Below are 12,290 nucleotides of genomic sequence, written 5' to 3'. Positions count from 1 at the left end.
GGAGACAGAAGAATCAAGTGGGAAAGGCATGGTTGCTGAGGTACTCATGAAGGATGCCAAGGCCCTTGGATTGATTCAAGGAGCAGTTTCAGAGGAGATATTCCCACGAATATCTCATGAAGAGACATCAAAAGGTGCCTGGAGTATTCTGCAGCAAGAATTCCATGGAGATAAGCAGGTAAGGAGTGTTAAATTGCAAGGCCTTAGAAGGGAATTTGAATATACAAGAATGAAGGATGATGAATCCTTAACTGTCTATGTTACTAAACTATTTGATTTAATTAATCAAATGAGAAGTTATGGGGAGGAATTGCCTAGAGAGAGAATTGTTCAAAAACTGCTTATTAGTCTGCCATCTACCTATGACTCTATATGTTCAGTTATTGAACATTCTAGAGATCTGAATGAGATTGAGGTGCAGGAGGTTGTTGCCTCACTAAAGAGCTTTGAGTTGCGTTTAGATAGGCATTCTGAAAACAGAACAGAGAAGGCATTTGCTAGCCTTAGTGTAGATGCCAAACAGACTAAGAATGGAGAACAGAACAGCAAGCAGAATAAGAATTGGAAATCCAAAGGCAAGAAGTGGGATAACAAGGCAAGTGAAGGCACTAAAACTCCCTGCAAACACTGTGGTAAGCTACATTTTGGTGAATGTCGATTCAAGGGCAAGCCAAAGTGTTATAACTGTGATAAACTTGGTCACATTGCAAAAGACTGCTACAGCAAGAAAACACCACAGCAGATCAACTATGCTACTCAAGTGGAAGCTGCACCAACAATGTTCTATGCTAGCAATGTAAGTGGTGCTGATGTAACAAGGGATGAAGAGATCTGGTATTTGGACAGTGGGTGTAGCAATCACATGACAGGAAAAGAGGATTTGTTGGTGGATATTGACAGAAAAGTGACTGCCAAGGTTGAAATGGGAACTGGACAGCTTGTAGAAGTAACTGGAAAAGGCACTATTGTGGTTGAAACCAAAGCAGGCAAGAGACATATCAAAGAAATAATGCTTGTACCTGGACTGAAAGAGAACTTACTCAGTGTAGGACAGATGATAGAACATGGCTATTATTTGGTATTTGGTGATCACAAGGTGGAAATCTACAATGACAGCTCTCATACAAATCTGGTGGCAAAGGTTCAGATGAAAGGAAACAGAAGCTTTCCTTTGAAGTTGCAAGCTGAAATGCACTTTGCTTATAGAGCAAGTGTAGACCATTCCACTGATCTCTGGCATAGAAGGTTTGGACATCTCAATATGACTAGTCTAAAACTATTGAAAGAGCAAGATATGGTAGTAGGGCTGCCAGAAATTAAAGAAGATAGACAGGTATGTGAGGGGTGTGTTCTAGGCAAGCAAAGTAGAGAAGCATTCCCAAGAGAAGCTATTTCTAGAGCATCAACCCCACTAGAACTTATTCACAGTGACATCTGTGGTCCTATGCAGACAGTTACCAAAGCTGGAAATAGGTTCTTTCTCACTTTCATTGATGATTGCACAAGGATGTGTTGGGTCTATTTCTTAAGGCACAAGTCAGAAGCTCTTTGTGTGTTTAAGAAGTTCAAAGCCACTGTGGAATTGCAAAGTGGCTACAAACTAAAACAATTGAGAAGTGACAGAGGAGGAGAGTACACTTCAGTGGAGTTTGAGAGGTTCTGTGACAATGCAGGCATTGAAAGGCAGCTCACAACCCCATACACACCACAGCAAAATGGTGTGGCCGAGAGGAAGAATAGAACTATAGTAGAAATGGCCAAATGTTTGATGTTGGAAAAGAAATTCCACTTGATTTCTGGGCAGAGGCAGTCAACACATCTGTGTACATTTTGAATAGATGTCCAACTAAAGCCTTAAGCAAAAAGACACCATTTGAGGCTTATGGAGGGAGGAAACCAGGAATTAAGCATCTGAAGGTATTTGGTTCATTGTGTTATGCTCATGTACCAAAACAGCAAAGACAGAAGCTAGATTTGGCAAGCAAAAGGTGTATTTTCTTGGGGTATGGCAGCTGTGAAAAGGGATACAGGCTCTACAATATTGAAACTGAAAAGGTTATCATTTCAAGAGATGTGATATTTAGTGAGAATGAGTGTTGGGATTGGAATACAAAGAAGGAGACTAGTGTGAACATTCAGCTCACTGAAATTAGAGAAGAAGAACAAGGAGCAGAAGGGAGTTCTTATGAATTTGAAGAACAATTGGAAGTGAATGAGATGCCTAGCTTAAACACTGAAATCAGTGACCAAGAAAGGGAAGCAGGATCACAGGATGTTGATCACACTCCTCTCAAGTACAAGAGCATTGCAGAAATTTATGAAAAATGCAACATGTGCATTATAGAACCAGAAAGTTTTGAAGAGGCAGCAAAGGATGACTCTTGGAAGAAAGCAATGGAAGCTGAAATCACCATGATTGAGAAGAACAATACATGGGAGCTTGTGAATAGACCATTTGATAAACCAATCATTGGAGTCAAATGGATCTATAAGACTAAACTGAACCTAGATGGATCTGTGCAGAAGAATAAGGCTCGGCTGGTGGCAAAGGGATATTCTCAAAAGCCTGGAATTGACTTCAATGAGACCTTTGCACCAGTGGCTCGACTTGATACTGTGAGAACCTTGGTGGCTGTTGCTGCACAGAGAAACTGGAATCTGTTTCAACTAGATGTAAAGTCTGCATTTCTTAATGGAGTGCTAAATGAAGAAGTTTATGTAGATCAACCATCTGGTTTTGTGATGCAAGGAAGTGAAGATAAAGTGTATAAGCTGAAAAAGGCTCTATATGGTTTGAAACAAGCTCCAAGAGCTTGGTATGATGAGATAAATTCCTATTTCATCAAGACTGGTTTTTATAGAAGTCCAAGTGAAGCTACTTTGTACACAAAGATGTCTACAAGTGGTATTCTCATTGTGTCTCTATATGTAGATGATATTATCTACACAGGAAGCTCAAAAGAAATGATGGCTGCATTCAAGGATGATATGATGAGACAATATGAGATGACTGACCTAGGACTACTTCATCATTTCCTTGGTCTTGGGGTCCTACAAACTGATTCTTGCATCTTTCTTCACCAGAAGAAGTATGCAAAGACTTTACTTGACAAATTTGGACTTAAGGATTGCAAGTCTGTTGCAACACCTTTGGCAGTGAATGAAAAGTTGTCAAAAGTGGATGGAAGTGAACTAGCAGATGAGACATTGTATAGGCAAATGGTGGGAAGCTTGCTATATCTGACTGCAACCAGACCAGATATCATGTTTGCAGCAAGCCTCTTGGCTAGATTCATGCATAATCCAACCAAGAAGCACATGGGAACAGCAAAGAGAGTGCTGAGATATGTTCAAGGCACCATAAACTATGGAATTGCCTATGATAAGGGAAAAGGAGCAGTGTTAATAGGCTATTGTGATAGTGATTGGAGTGGAAGTGAAGATGACATGAGGAGCACATCAGGCTATGCTTTCAACTTGGGGTCAGGTGCATTTTCTTGGGCTTCAATCAAGCAAAGTAGTGTTGCTCTGTCAACAGCAGAGGCTGAGTACATGAGTGCAGCAGAAGCTACTGCACAAGCTATGTGGCTGAGGTTTGTGTTATCTGATTTTGGAGAGGAACAGGTAGAACCAACTCAGTTGTTGTGTGACAACACTTCAGCTATTGCTATATCAAAGAATCCTGTTCATCATCACAAAACCAGACACATCAACCGCAGGTTTCACTTCATAAGAGATGCTCTACAAAATGGTGAGATTGATTTGCTATATTGCAAAACAGAAGTGCAGCTTGCTGACATTTTCACCAAGCCATTAGCAAGAGACAGATTTGAGTATTTGAGGAAGGCTCTAGGTGTTATTTCAGCACAACACCTAGAAGGGAGTGTTGGTGTATAGGTGTAGCTGCTGTGATGGAATTAGAATATGAAGGTTCTATTCTTGTTAGGAAGGCTGCCTTGGATCATAGTCCAAGTGTACAGCAGAGAATGTAATAGCATTTTGCCACCTGTCATTATCTTATAGGGTAATGATTGAATGGCTAGATTTAGTGATGTAATAGGGAATATCTCCTCCCTAACGGTTTTTGTCAGTGTCATGATATATACATGTTTTGGTGCTGGGCTGATACAGCAAGCATTCTTCTAAAAGCTCTCTCTCTCTCACACACAGAAATCTGACCTCTCTTTACTCAAAAGCTCTCTGCATTTTCATTGAGATTTATTACATGTTTTGATTGAATCTATATGCATGATAATGTTCTGAATATGCTAACATTTATATCGATCCTTCCAAAGAAAGTAATGCATGGTTGTCGACACTGACATAGCTACGTTCCCGCCAAGTGTCCTCCTCCCCAATGCAGCACTGACACTTCAAAGAAACTTTGGAGAGAAGAAAGGTTTAATATTTCATTCGAGCAGAGCACTCAACAACGCATAATCCCAGAAGTCAGCCAAGTCATCGGATAAGGCAAAAGAACAATGAGTTACCAACACATCCATGTTCAACATGAACAGCATCCCCCACCAGGCAAGCCATTTATAATACAATTGTAAATTTCCCCCAATTTTGGATTTGTTTAATTATCCAATAATAATCATTTGTGTTGGGTGTGTGACTACGAATTTTCAGGGTACCCACAAGAGTATCCTCAAGCGCCGGACTTTCCACCTCCACCGCCACGGCCGGGGTTCCCAAATCCATCTCCTCCGCCACAAGAATATGGATATCAGGGTTACTTCTATGAAGGGTACCAACCCCCACTATCAGCTGCCCCTCCTCCCCTCCGCCCATACCACCACTACCACCAAGATGACTATGCCTGCGATTCTCTCTTTAGAAGCTGGTATGTATATATGTCCCTGCTTTCTATCTATTATATCCCTATTAATATCTATTGGTTATGTTTATGTTCATAGGGTCCAATACAATCCAAGTTTCTATTTTCCATCCAATTGATTGTATATTTCCTGTTTCGAATCTCCTCAATGTCATCAAGTTAAGTCAATAGTTGCATGTAACATCAAACATTGGATTGCAAGTGAATATATGCCGTTTGTTTTGTTTATCATCTGATATCTCCCCCTCGTTGGTTACAATTCGCAGTTTGGCTGCACTTTGCTGCTGCTGCTTGTTGGAGCGTTGCTGCTTCTAGATATGCATAATAATAGCCTGCTCTGCTGCTGCCGTTGTATTCTTGGTTTCTGTTTTGCTCTTGATTTCTTACAAACCTGCAAGACTAAAATTCAGTCAATCTGTATGTCGTTAAACGTAGCTTGTGTTATTCTCAATAAATTAAACTGAGAAGCAAGTGGATACAATTTTATGGCTTTTATGTCGAGTGTGGTGCGACTTTGATCGAATAGGATCCCAAAACCTTTTTCACATTTGAGGCTTGCTTTATACATGAGTTGAATAGGTTTGGTGATGAATGCCTTTGTCAAAAGCCCATTCTGATTCTGGGCATGCACGCTGGTTTGAAAATTTAACTTCAGCTGGTTTAAGGTATGGGAGAAAAGCTTTGGATTAGCCATCAACAACACTCCACGTGAAACCCATTTTGTTGCCCATTTCCTTACTAATGCCGACCTAGCTGGTTTTATCTTTCTTTGTTTCTGGCTCTTTAAGAAATAAAATAAAGTTTGAAAATATTACAAGTATGGCAGGCTGATCATCGGTTAGGAGATCGACTATGACTTTAGCCCAATTCATCAGGCATTGACAAATGACAAACTTTGTCGATAACATTTCTTACCAACTTATTCATATTAGAAATAGTAATTGTTGCTTTGTGGTCAGAGCAAGTCGAATTTTAAACGGGGATTAATTTCACTCGTCAGGTATGAAAACACCTTGTGATATTTAACCCAAAAAAAAAAAGTAATTGATGGTTGTAAGCATAACGAATCACACACTATAAATTTAAGTAGTTTATATATCAATCAGGTAATTCCTAAGCAATCCACATTCTGATTCTTGGCTTGCCGCTTGTGGACAATCCACATAAGCAAGAAACAGTCGTGGGTTGAGCTGTTTTATCCTTTTCGGTACGAAAAATTCCTTATTTAAGATGGTTTCCTTTTCTTTATTTAATTTCAAATCCAATTTATCAGAAAAAGGAAACACTAAAAAGTCGCCTGTGTGTCTCGAAAATGGACTCGGCAAAAATATATTGTCTCGAAAATGAAAATGACAAAATCAGATGTGATGAACACTAAGTTTGGAGCCCAAGTAACTGCCCTCCTATAGATCCGCCTCAGTCGGTTAATATCGTCCTTCCTCTGCTCACTCCATCACAATTTCTCACACCTTGAACCATGGCTCCTCCCAGTCTTCTCGGTCCTCCAGAGCTCACCAATCCCACCTACACCTCACCGCCCCAATCTCAACCTGTACCCGACCCCGACCGCGACCCCAAACCCGAACCCGCCACCGGCGAACCCTTCGTTGACCTCATGGTCTCAAATTTCAACGACATAGCGATGGACAACAAACTCCCGATGGGCTTGACCGAGAATGATTCCGCCACCTATCTCTCCACCGGCAACCCCTGCCTCGATTTCTTCTTCCACGTGGTGCCGGACACCCCCGCCGACTACGTCAACAACCAGCTCCCGCTGGCCTGGACCCACAGCGCGCCGACCACGCTCAAGCTCATCTGCAACCTCCGCGGCGTACGCGGCACCGGAAAGTCTGACAAGGAACACTTCCACACGGCGGCGGTTTGGCTCCACAACCACCACCCCAAAACCCTCGCCTGCAATCTCAGGTCCTTTGCGGACTTCGGTTATATCAAGGACCTACCCGAAATTCTCTACCGCCTTCTAGAAGGCGAGGACGTGCGGAGGAAACAGAAGGATGCGTTGAAGGAAAGAAAATCCGCCGGCGGCAGGAAGAAACATAGGTTGGGCTGTGACTTGAGCCCCGAAGCCGTTCCGTTCAAGAAAATCAAGACCGGGGGAGAGAAAAAAGCCGCCAAAAAGGACATGTCGAAGGAGGAAAATGAAGCGAAGGAGAAGGAGTGGGTAAAATGGGAAAAGGAAAAGGCAAGCGTGTTGAGGAAGGCGAAGAAGATCGCCATGGCCAAGAAGGCGGTTGCCAAGTATGGATCCGACCCGGATTTCCGATTCTTGCACGAGAGGGTTTCGGATCTTTTCGCCGAGTTGTTGAAGGCCGATATGGAGAATTTGAAGTCGAATCAGAGCAACAAGATCAGCCTCGCGGCCAAGTGGTGCCCTTCGATTGACTCTTCGTTCGATCGAGCCACTCTAATCTGCGAGAGCATTGCGAGAAAGGTGTTCCCGCGCGAATCGTACAAGGAATACGAAGGCATGGAGGAAACCCATTACGCTTACAGAGTGAGAGATCGGCTGAGGAAAGAGGTTCTGGTGCCTCTGAGGAAGGTGCTGGAGTTGCCGGAGGTTTATATGGGAGCGAAGCAGTGGGGTTCGCTTCCGTACAACAGAGTGGCGTCAGTGGCCATGAAGAATTACAAAAGGTTCTTCCTAAAGCACGACAAGGAGAGGTTCAAGAAGTACTTGGAGGACGTGAAGGCCGGCAAGGCGAAGATGGCGGCCGGTGCTCTGCTTCCCCATGAGATTATTGGGTCTGTGGAGGAAGGTGACGTCGGGGAAGTGGCTGAGCTTCAATGGAAGAGAATGGTGGAGGACATGTTGAAGTTGGGGAAGATGAAGAACTGCTTGGCCGTGTGTGACGTGTCCGGTAGCATGTGTGGGACCCCCATGGAGGTGGCGATAGCGTTGGGGCTGTTGGTGTCTGAGCTGAGTGAGGACCCGTGGAAGGGGCTGGTGATCACATTCAGTAGGAATCCTCAGCTGCATTTGGTGAAAGGGGATGATCTGAAGACCAAGTGCCAGTTTGTGAGGGATATGGAGTTCGATATGAACACTGATTTTCAGAAGGTGTTTGATTTGCTGCTGAGGGTTGCGGTGAAGGGGAATTTGAAGCCGGAGAATATGATCAAGAGGGTGTTTGTGTTCAGCGACATGGAGTTTGATGAGGCTTCGGCCAACAGCTGGGAGACTGATTATGACGTGATACAGAAGAAGTTTAGGGAGCATGGTTATGGGAATGCGATCCCACAGCTGGTGTTTTGGAATCTGAGGGACTCGAGGTCTACACCGGTGCCCGGGAATCAGCCCGGGGTGGCTCTGTTGAGTGGCTTCTCTAAGAACTTGCTGAAGCTCTTCATGGACAACGAATGGGGAAATCCGACCAGATGAATTCATGGAATTAGCCATCTCTGAGAAGATATCAGAAGCTGTTGTGCATGATGATTTATCAACCGATGAGTTTAGTTGGAGTTTTGTATGTTAATAAATGGGGATAATGCAGCTAGCTTGTGTTAGGTTTCAATTTTGTGCAAGGCGAAAAAGGTGAAATGAAATGAGAACGAATAGTTTTGGTCATACATATCTCTCTTGATTTCTACCATTATTTCTATGCTTGTTTTCTTTCATCCAAGGAAATAAAATTTTACGTAGGTGTTAATTTTTTATAATCTCCATACATTAGCCACATGACATGACAGAGTGAAAACTTGAAAAATCCAGGCACAGTAGGTTTTTGCCATCTCTCGTTTTTGTTTTGAGTTCAATGGAAAATTTTGAAAAATCAAACTTGAATGGCAATAGTCTCATAAATGTTCAAACAGACTGAAAACTAATGAGGAAATAACGTACGTATTCAAAATTTTCCCAACTCAATGGTAAGGCCAGAGGCTGGCTTCTTGTAAACTGAACTCAAGTTTTCAGTATCAGGAACCCAACCCATTTACAATGTTGAAAATTAAATATTATGTTCTACGGAAAGTTGAAGATTTATAGGCTTAATCACTATTTACAAATAATAAGAAGCAATTATTGTGGTTGTAGAGTGAATGTTCTGAATAAGGCTCATCCACTTAGCACTCCAATAGTCGTTCGGTTTCTTGACACTAAGGCCACGTTTGAGATTGCTTTTTTTCTCTAAACACCTGCTTCACTTTAAAGTTAAGCAGTTTAAGGTGTTTGGTAAAAATAAAATATCTCGATTATTTTAAAAGCAATGGTCTTTTGACAGCAACTTTTAAAGCATGCTCTGAGTTACTTTTCAAAGCTACTTTCAAAAGAAGCGTATATAAGTCTTTAATGAATTTTTTAAATTTCCAAAATACCATCATTCATTTTTAAAAATGACACCACCTCCACCTCCACATCAAACTCCACCACCACCGTCACCGCCGCTACCACCACCACCACCGTCACAGCCGCTACCACCACCACCACATCCTCCTCAACCACCACCACCTCCTCCTCCACCACCAACACCACCTCCACCTCCACTACCGTCATCCCCACCACCACTTCTATCTTTATCACTACCACTACTACCTTCACCACCTCCACCACCACCACCATCATCTCCTCGTCCTCCATCTTCACCACCTCCACCTCAAGCACCACCTCCACCACTTCCACCTCCACAACCACCATACCTACCACCACTACCACCTCCACCTCCACAATCACCATCCTCACCACCACTACTACCACAACCACCACCTCTACCACCACCATCTTCACCTCCATCTCTTTCACCACCTCCACTACCACCACATAATTAACGCATAATACTTTCAACACCATATATATTTGAGTCATTATTCACAGTTACCACAGTTTTATATTAAAATTTACTAAATAGTTTTGACACAAATTTTTGTACTAACATCACTTTAAAAGAATTATTTACCAAACATGGAGCTGATTTACTTTATAGCTAATTATTTTCAAAGCACAGTGATGGACATATTTTATATTATATATTTAACCTCATTCTTAGTATATTTTGGTTAATATTTTGGAAGAATTTTGATACTTTGAATTATATTTCCAATATAGGACTTTCGACTCTCTCTGGAGCAAAACATAATCAAATGGACGGATTTTGGAGTAATTCCAGTTAGAAGACGTTCGTGAGTCACTTAGCTTGATCGTATCAAACTTTCAGATTTTTCTTCCAAGCGGTTATTTTCTGGCAATAAAATAAATGAGCAGTGCGCGGTGCTGGAATAGTGACGTATTGGGCTTTTATTGCGTTTTTGGAGCCCAACATGACCTCGGATGGGTTCGTGGCCTTCTAGAGAAGTGTTCAGAACATTTTTATCTTTAAAACAACCTATATTGGGCCAGATTTGGAGGAGATTTGGGGCCAAAACGTGGCTGGGCAGATTTTGGGCAGATTCTCCTATTCAAATTTGGACTTTATTTCCTAGTATTATTTTATTTTAATTAGTTTCCTTGTGGGGATAGAAAAGCTGTACATTGGCAGCTAGGTTTTAAGGGGTATTTAAGCTCTTTCTCACAAGGAATTTAGGACTTCCTTTTCACTTTTGAACTTTGCATTGTGGAGAGCAATTGCTAGGGTTTTGGGTTTTCACAACTTTCAGGTGTTTTCGTTCTTTTCTTCTTAATGATATTTTCTTGAATTTCAATTATGAGTATGCGTAACTAAATTTCTTTTGCTAGGGTGAAGCCTTGAACCTTAGCATGAATATGTGATTTTTATTTAATTGCTTATGATGAGTGCATGCCTACTTGAATTGTTAATCACTGTTTTAAACTATCTAATTGTCTTCATGTCTGATCACTATTAGGATCTTTAGAAAAGTAATTGGATGCAATTTTGGTCGGAAGGTTCCCTGAAATTGATGCTAGCTTCTTGTGATTAATAATTGTAATTTCACTTAAGATGAACACCACGTCTTAAGGGTTGCATGGTTTTTCAAAGGGTTTTCACAAAACTTAATGAGTCTTTCATGTTCAGATTTGATCCGAATGTCCGGACGGGTTGCATGTTGGATATACGTTCTGTGTTGGAGGTTCCAAGTAGAATATACATTAGGAAAACCTAACCTTCAAAGTGGCATGTGCAATTCATAAGTAATTGGTAAAAGTTCATAGGATTGCTAGGTGATGGTGAAACCCTAGTGCTTTTATAAATTGATATTCAAAACTCTTTCCTTCAATCATATTTGTTTTTGTTTAATATTTGTTTTTAGAATCAACCAAATTCATAATCATCTTTCTTGACCTTTTATTTTAAGTAGTTATTTGGAATTTATTTTTACTTAAATTGCTAATTAGTCCTTGAGGAAAATGACCTTGCATGAGCATCTATACTACAATAGCCTTGTATTCTTGCAAGTATTTTATGTGATTTTAACCCTCTTTGCACAGGTACTAAAAATCCTATCACACAGCATAAGCAAATTTTTTAAAAAGTGACAACAATCCCAAACTGGCCCTAAGAAGAATCCATATCGTCCAAAAGGGGATGATGAAATTATCCTTTGTCCATAAGTACCATATCTTATTACAATAGGTGCTTTATTGTACTTAACACAATGTACTAGACCAGACATAGTATTTTCACTAAATCTATTATCAAGATACAGCTCTACCCCAACAAGTCGATATTGGACCGGTATCAAACATATTCGACGATATCTTCGTGGGACAACATACATGGGCTTATCCTACTCTAGTGAATCGACCAATACGCCGAGTCTTTTTGGATATGCTGATGCAGGATACCTCTCTTATTCGCATAAAGATTGCTCACAAATTGGGCATGTGTTTACATGTGGAGGTACTACAATCTCATGGCACTCAACAAAACAAATGTTGATTGCTACATCTTCCAATCACTCAGAAATATATGTCCTTTATGAAGCCAATCGTGAATGTGTTTGGTTAAGGTTAGTTATGCATCACATCCGGAGCACATATGCCTTACCCTCAGCAACAGACACTCCAACCATCCTGAATGAAGACAATGCAACTTGCATTGCTCATATCAAAGAAGGATACATCAAAGGTGATAGGACCAAGCACATATCACCAAAGTTTTTATAAACATATGAGCTTCAGAAGAGTCAAGAATCAAAGTCAGACAATTCCGTTCAAGTGATAACCTGACAGACCTCTTCACCAAATCTTTGCCAAAATGTACATTCCAAAAGCTAGGGCATGGTATCGGATTACGTCAACTCTATAAGCAACCGAATTGAAGCATGCAAAATCAGGGGGAGATATTCATTAGGGGGAGCATTCAAGAGTCCTCTAACACATGACATATTCGCGTTGTACTATTTTTCCTTCGACTATAATTTTTCCCACTGGATTTTTCCTATAAATATTTTAATGAGGCAACATGAGCGCATTCAACGTTGTTCTAATGCCTCAATTAAGTTGTACTCTTTTCCCTTCGCTTAGTTTTTTTTTTTT

The 12,290-nt window shown here is 41.1% G+C and overlaps 2 protein-coding genes across 2 annotated transcripts; both read left to right on the top strand.

Annotated features, from left to right (window-relative positions):
* Window positions 4,303-5,508, top strand: LOC109950142 (cysteine-rich and transmembrane domain-containing protein A-like). The gene is made up of 3 exons (XM_020567766.1): window positions 4,303-4,530; window positions 4,633-4,846; window positions 5,107-5,508. Exons 1-3 carry the CDS (start codon window positions 4,482-4,484, stop codon window positions 5,153-5,155), a joined length of 312 nt encoding a protein of 103 aa, XP_020423355.1. The 5' UTR covers window positions 4,303-4,481; the 3' UTR covers window positions 5,156-5,508.
* On the top strand, window positions 6,120-8,450 carry LOC18792162. Its single transcript, XM_007226896.2, is given in 2 exon segments — window positions 6,120-8,219; window positions 8,221-8,450. Coding segments are annotated over 2 exon segments (2,019 nt in total). The 5' UTR covers window positions 6,120-6,317; the 3' UTR covers window positions 8,338-8,450.

This window comes from Prunus persica, chromosome G1, assembly GCF_000346465.2.
Source record: "Prunus persica cultivar Lovell chromosome G1, Prunus_persica_NCBIv2, whole genome shotgun sequence".
NCBI lineage: Eukaryota > Viridiplantae > Streptophyta > Magnoliopsida > Rosales > Rosaceae > Prunus > Prunus persica.
Note: the sequence above shows the minus strand (reverse complement) of the source record. Positions and strands in the feature narration are given on the sequence as shown.

Coding starts and splice junctions, on each gene's coding strand:
- LOC109950142 (XM_020567766.1), top strand. CDS start 4,482: ATGAGTTACCAACACATCCATGTTCAACATGAACAGCATCCCCCACCA. Junction 4,531..4,632: donor TGAACAGCATCCCCCACCAG/GCAAGCCATTTA, acceptor ACGAATTTTCAG/GGTACCCACAAGAGTATCCT. Junction 4,847..5,106: donor GATTCTCTCTTTAGAAGCTG/GTATGTATATAT, acceptor TACAATTCGCAG/TTTGGCTGCACTTTGCTGCT.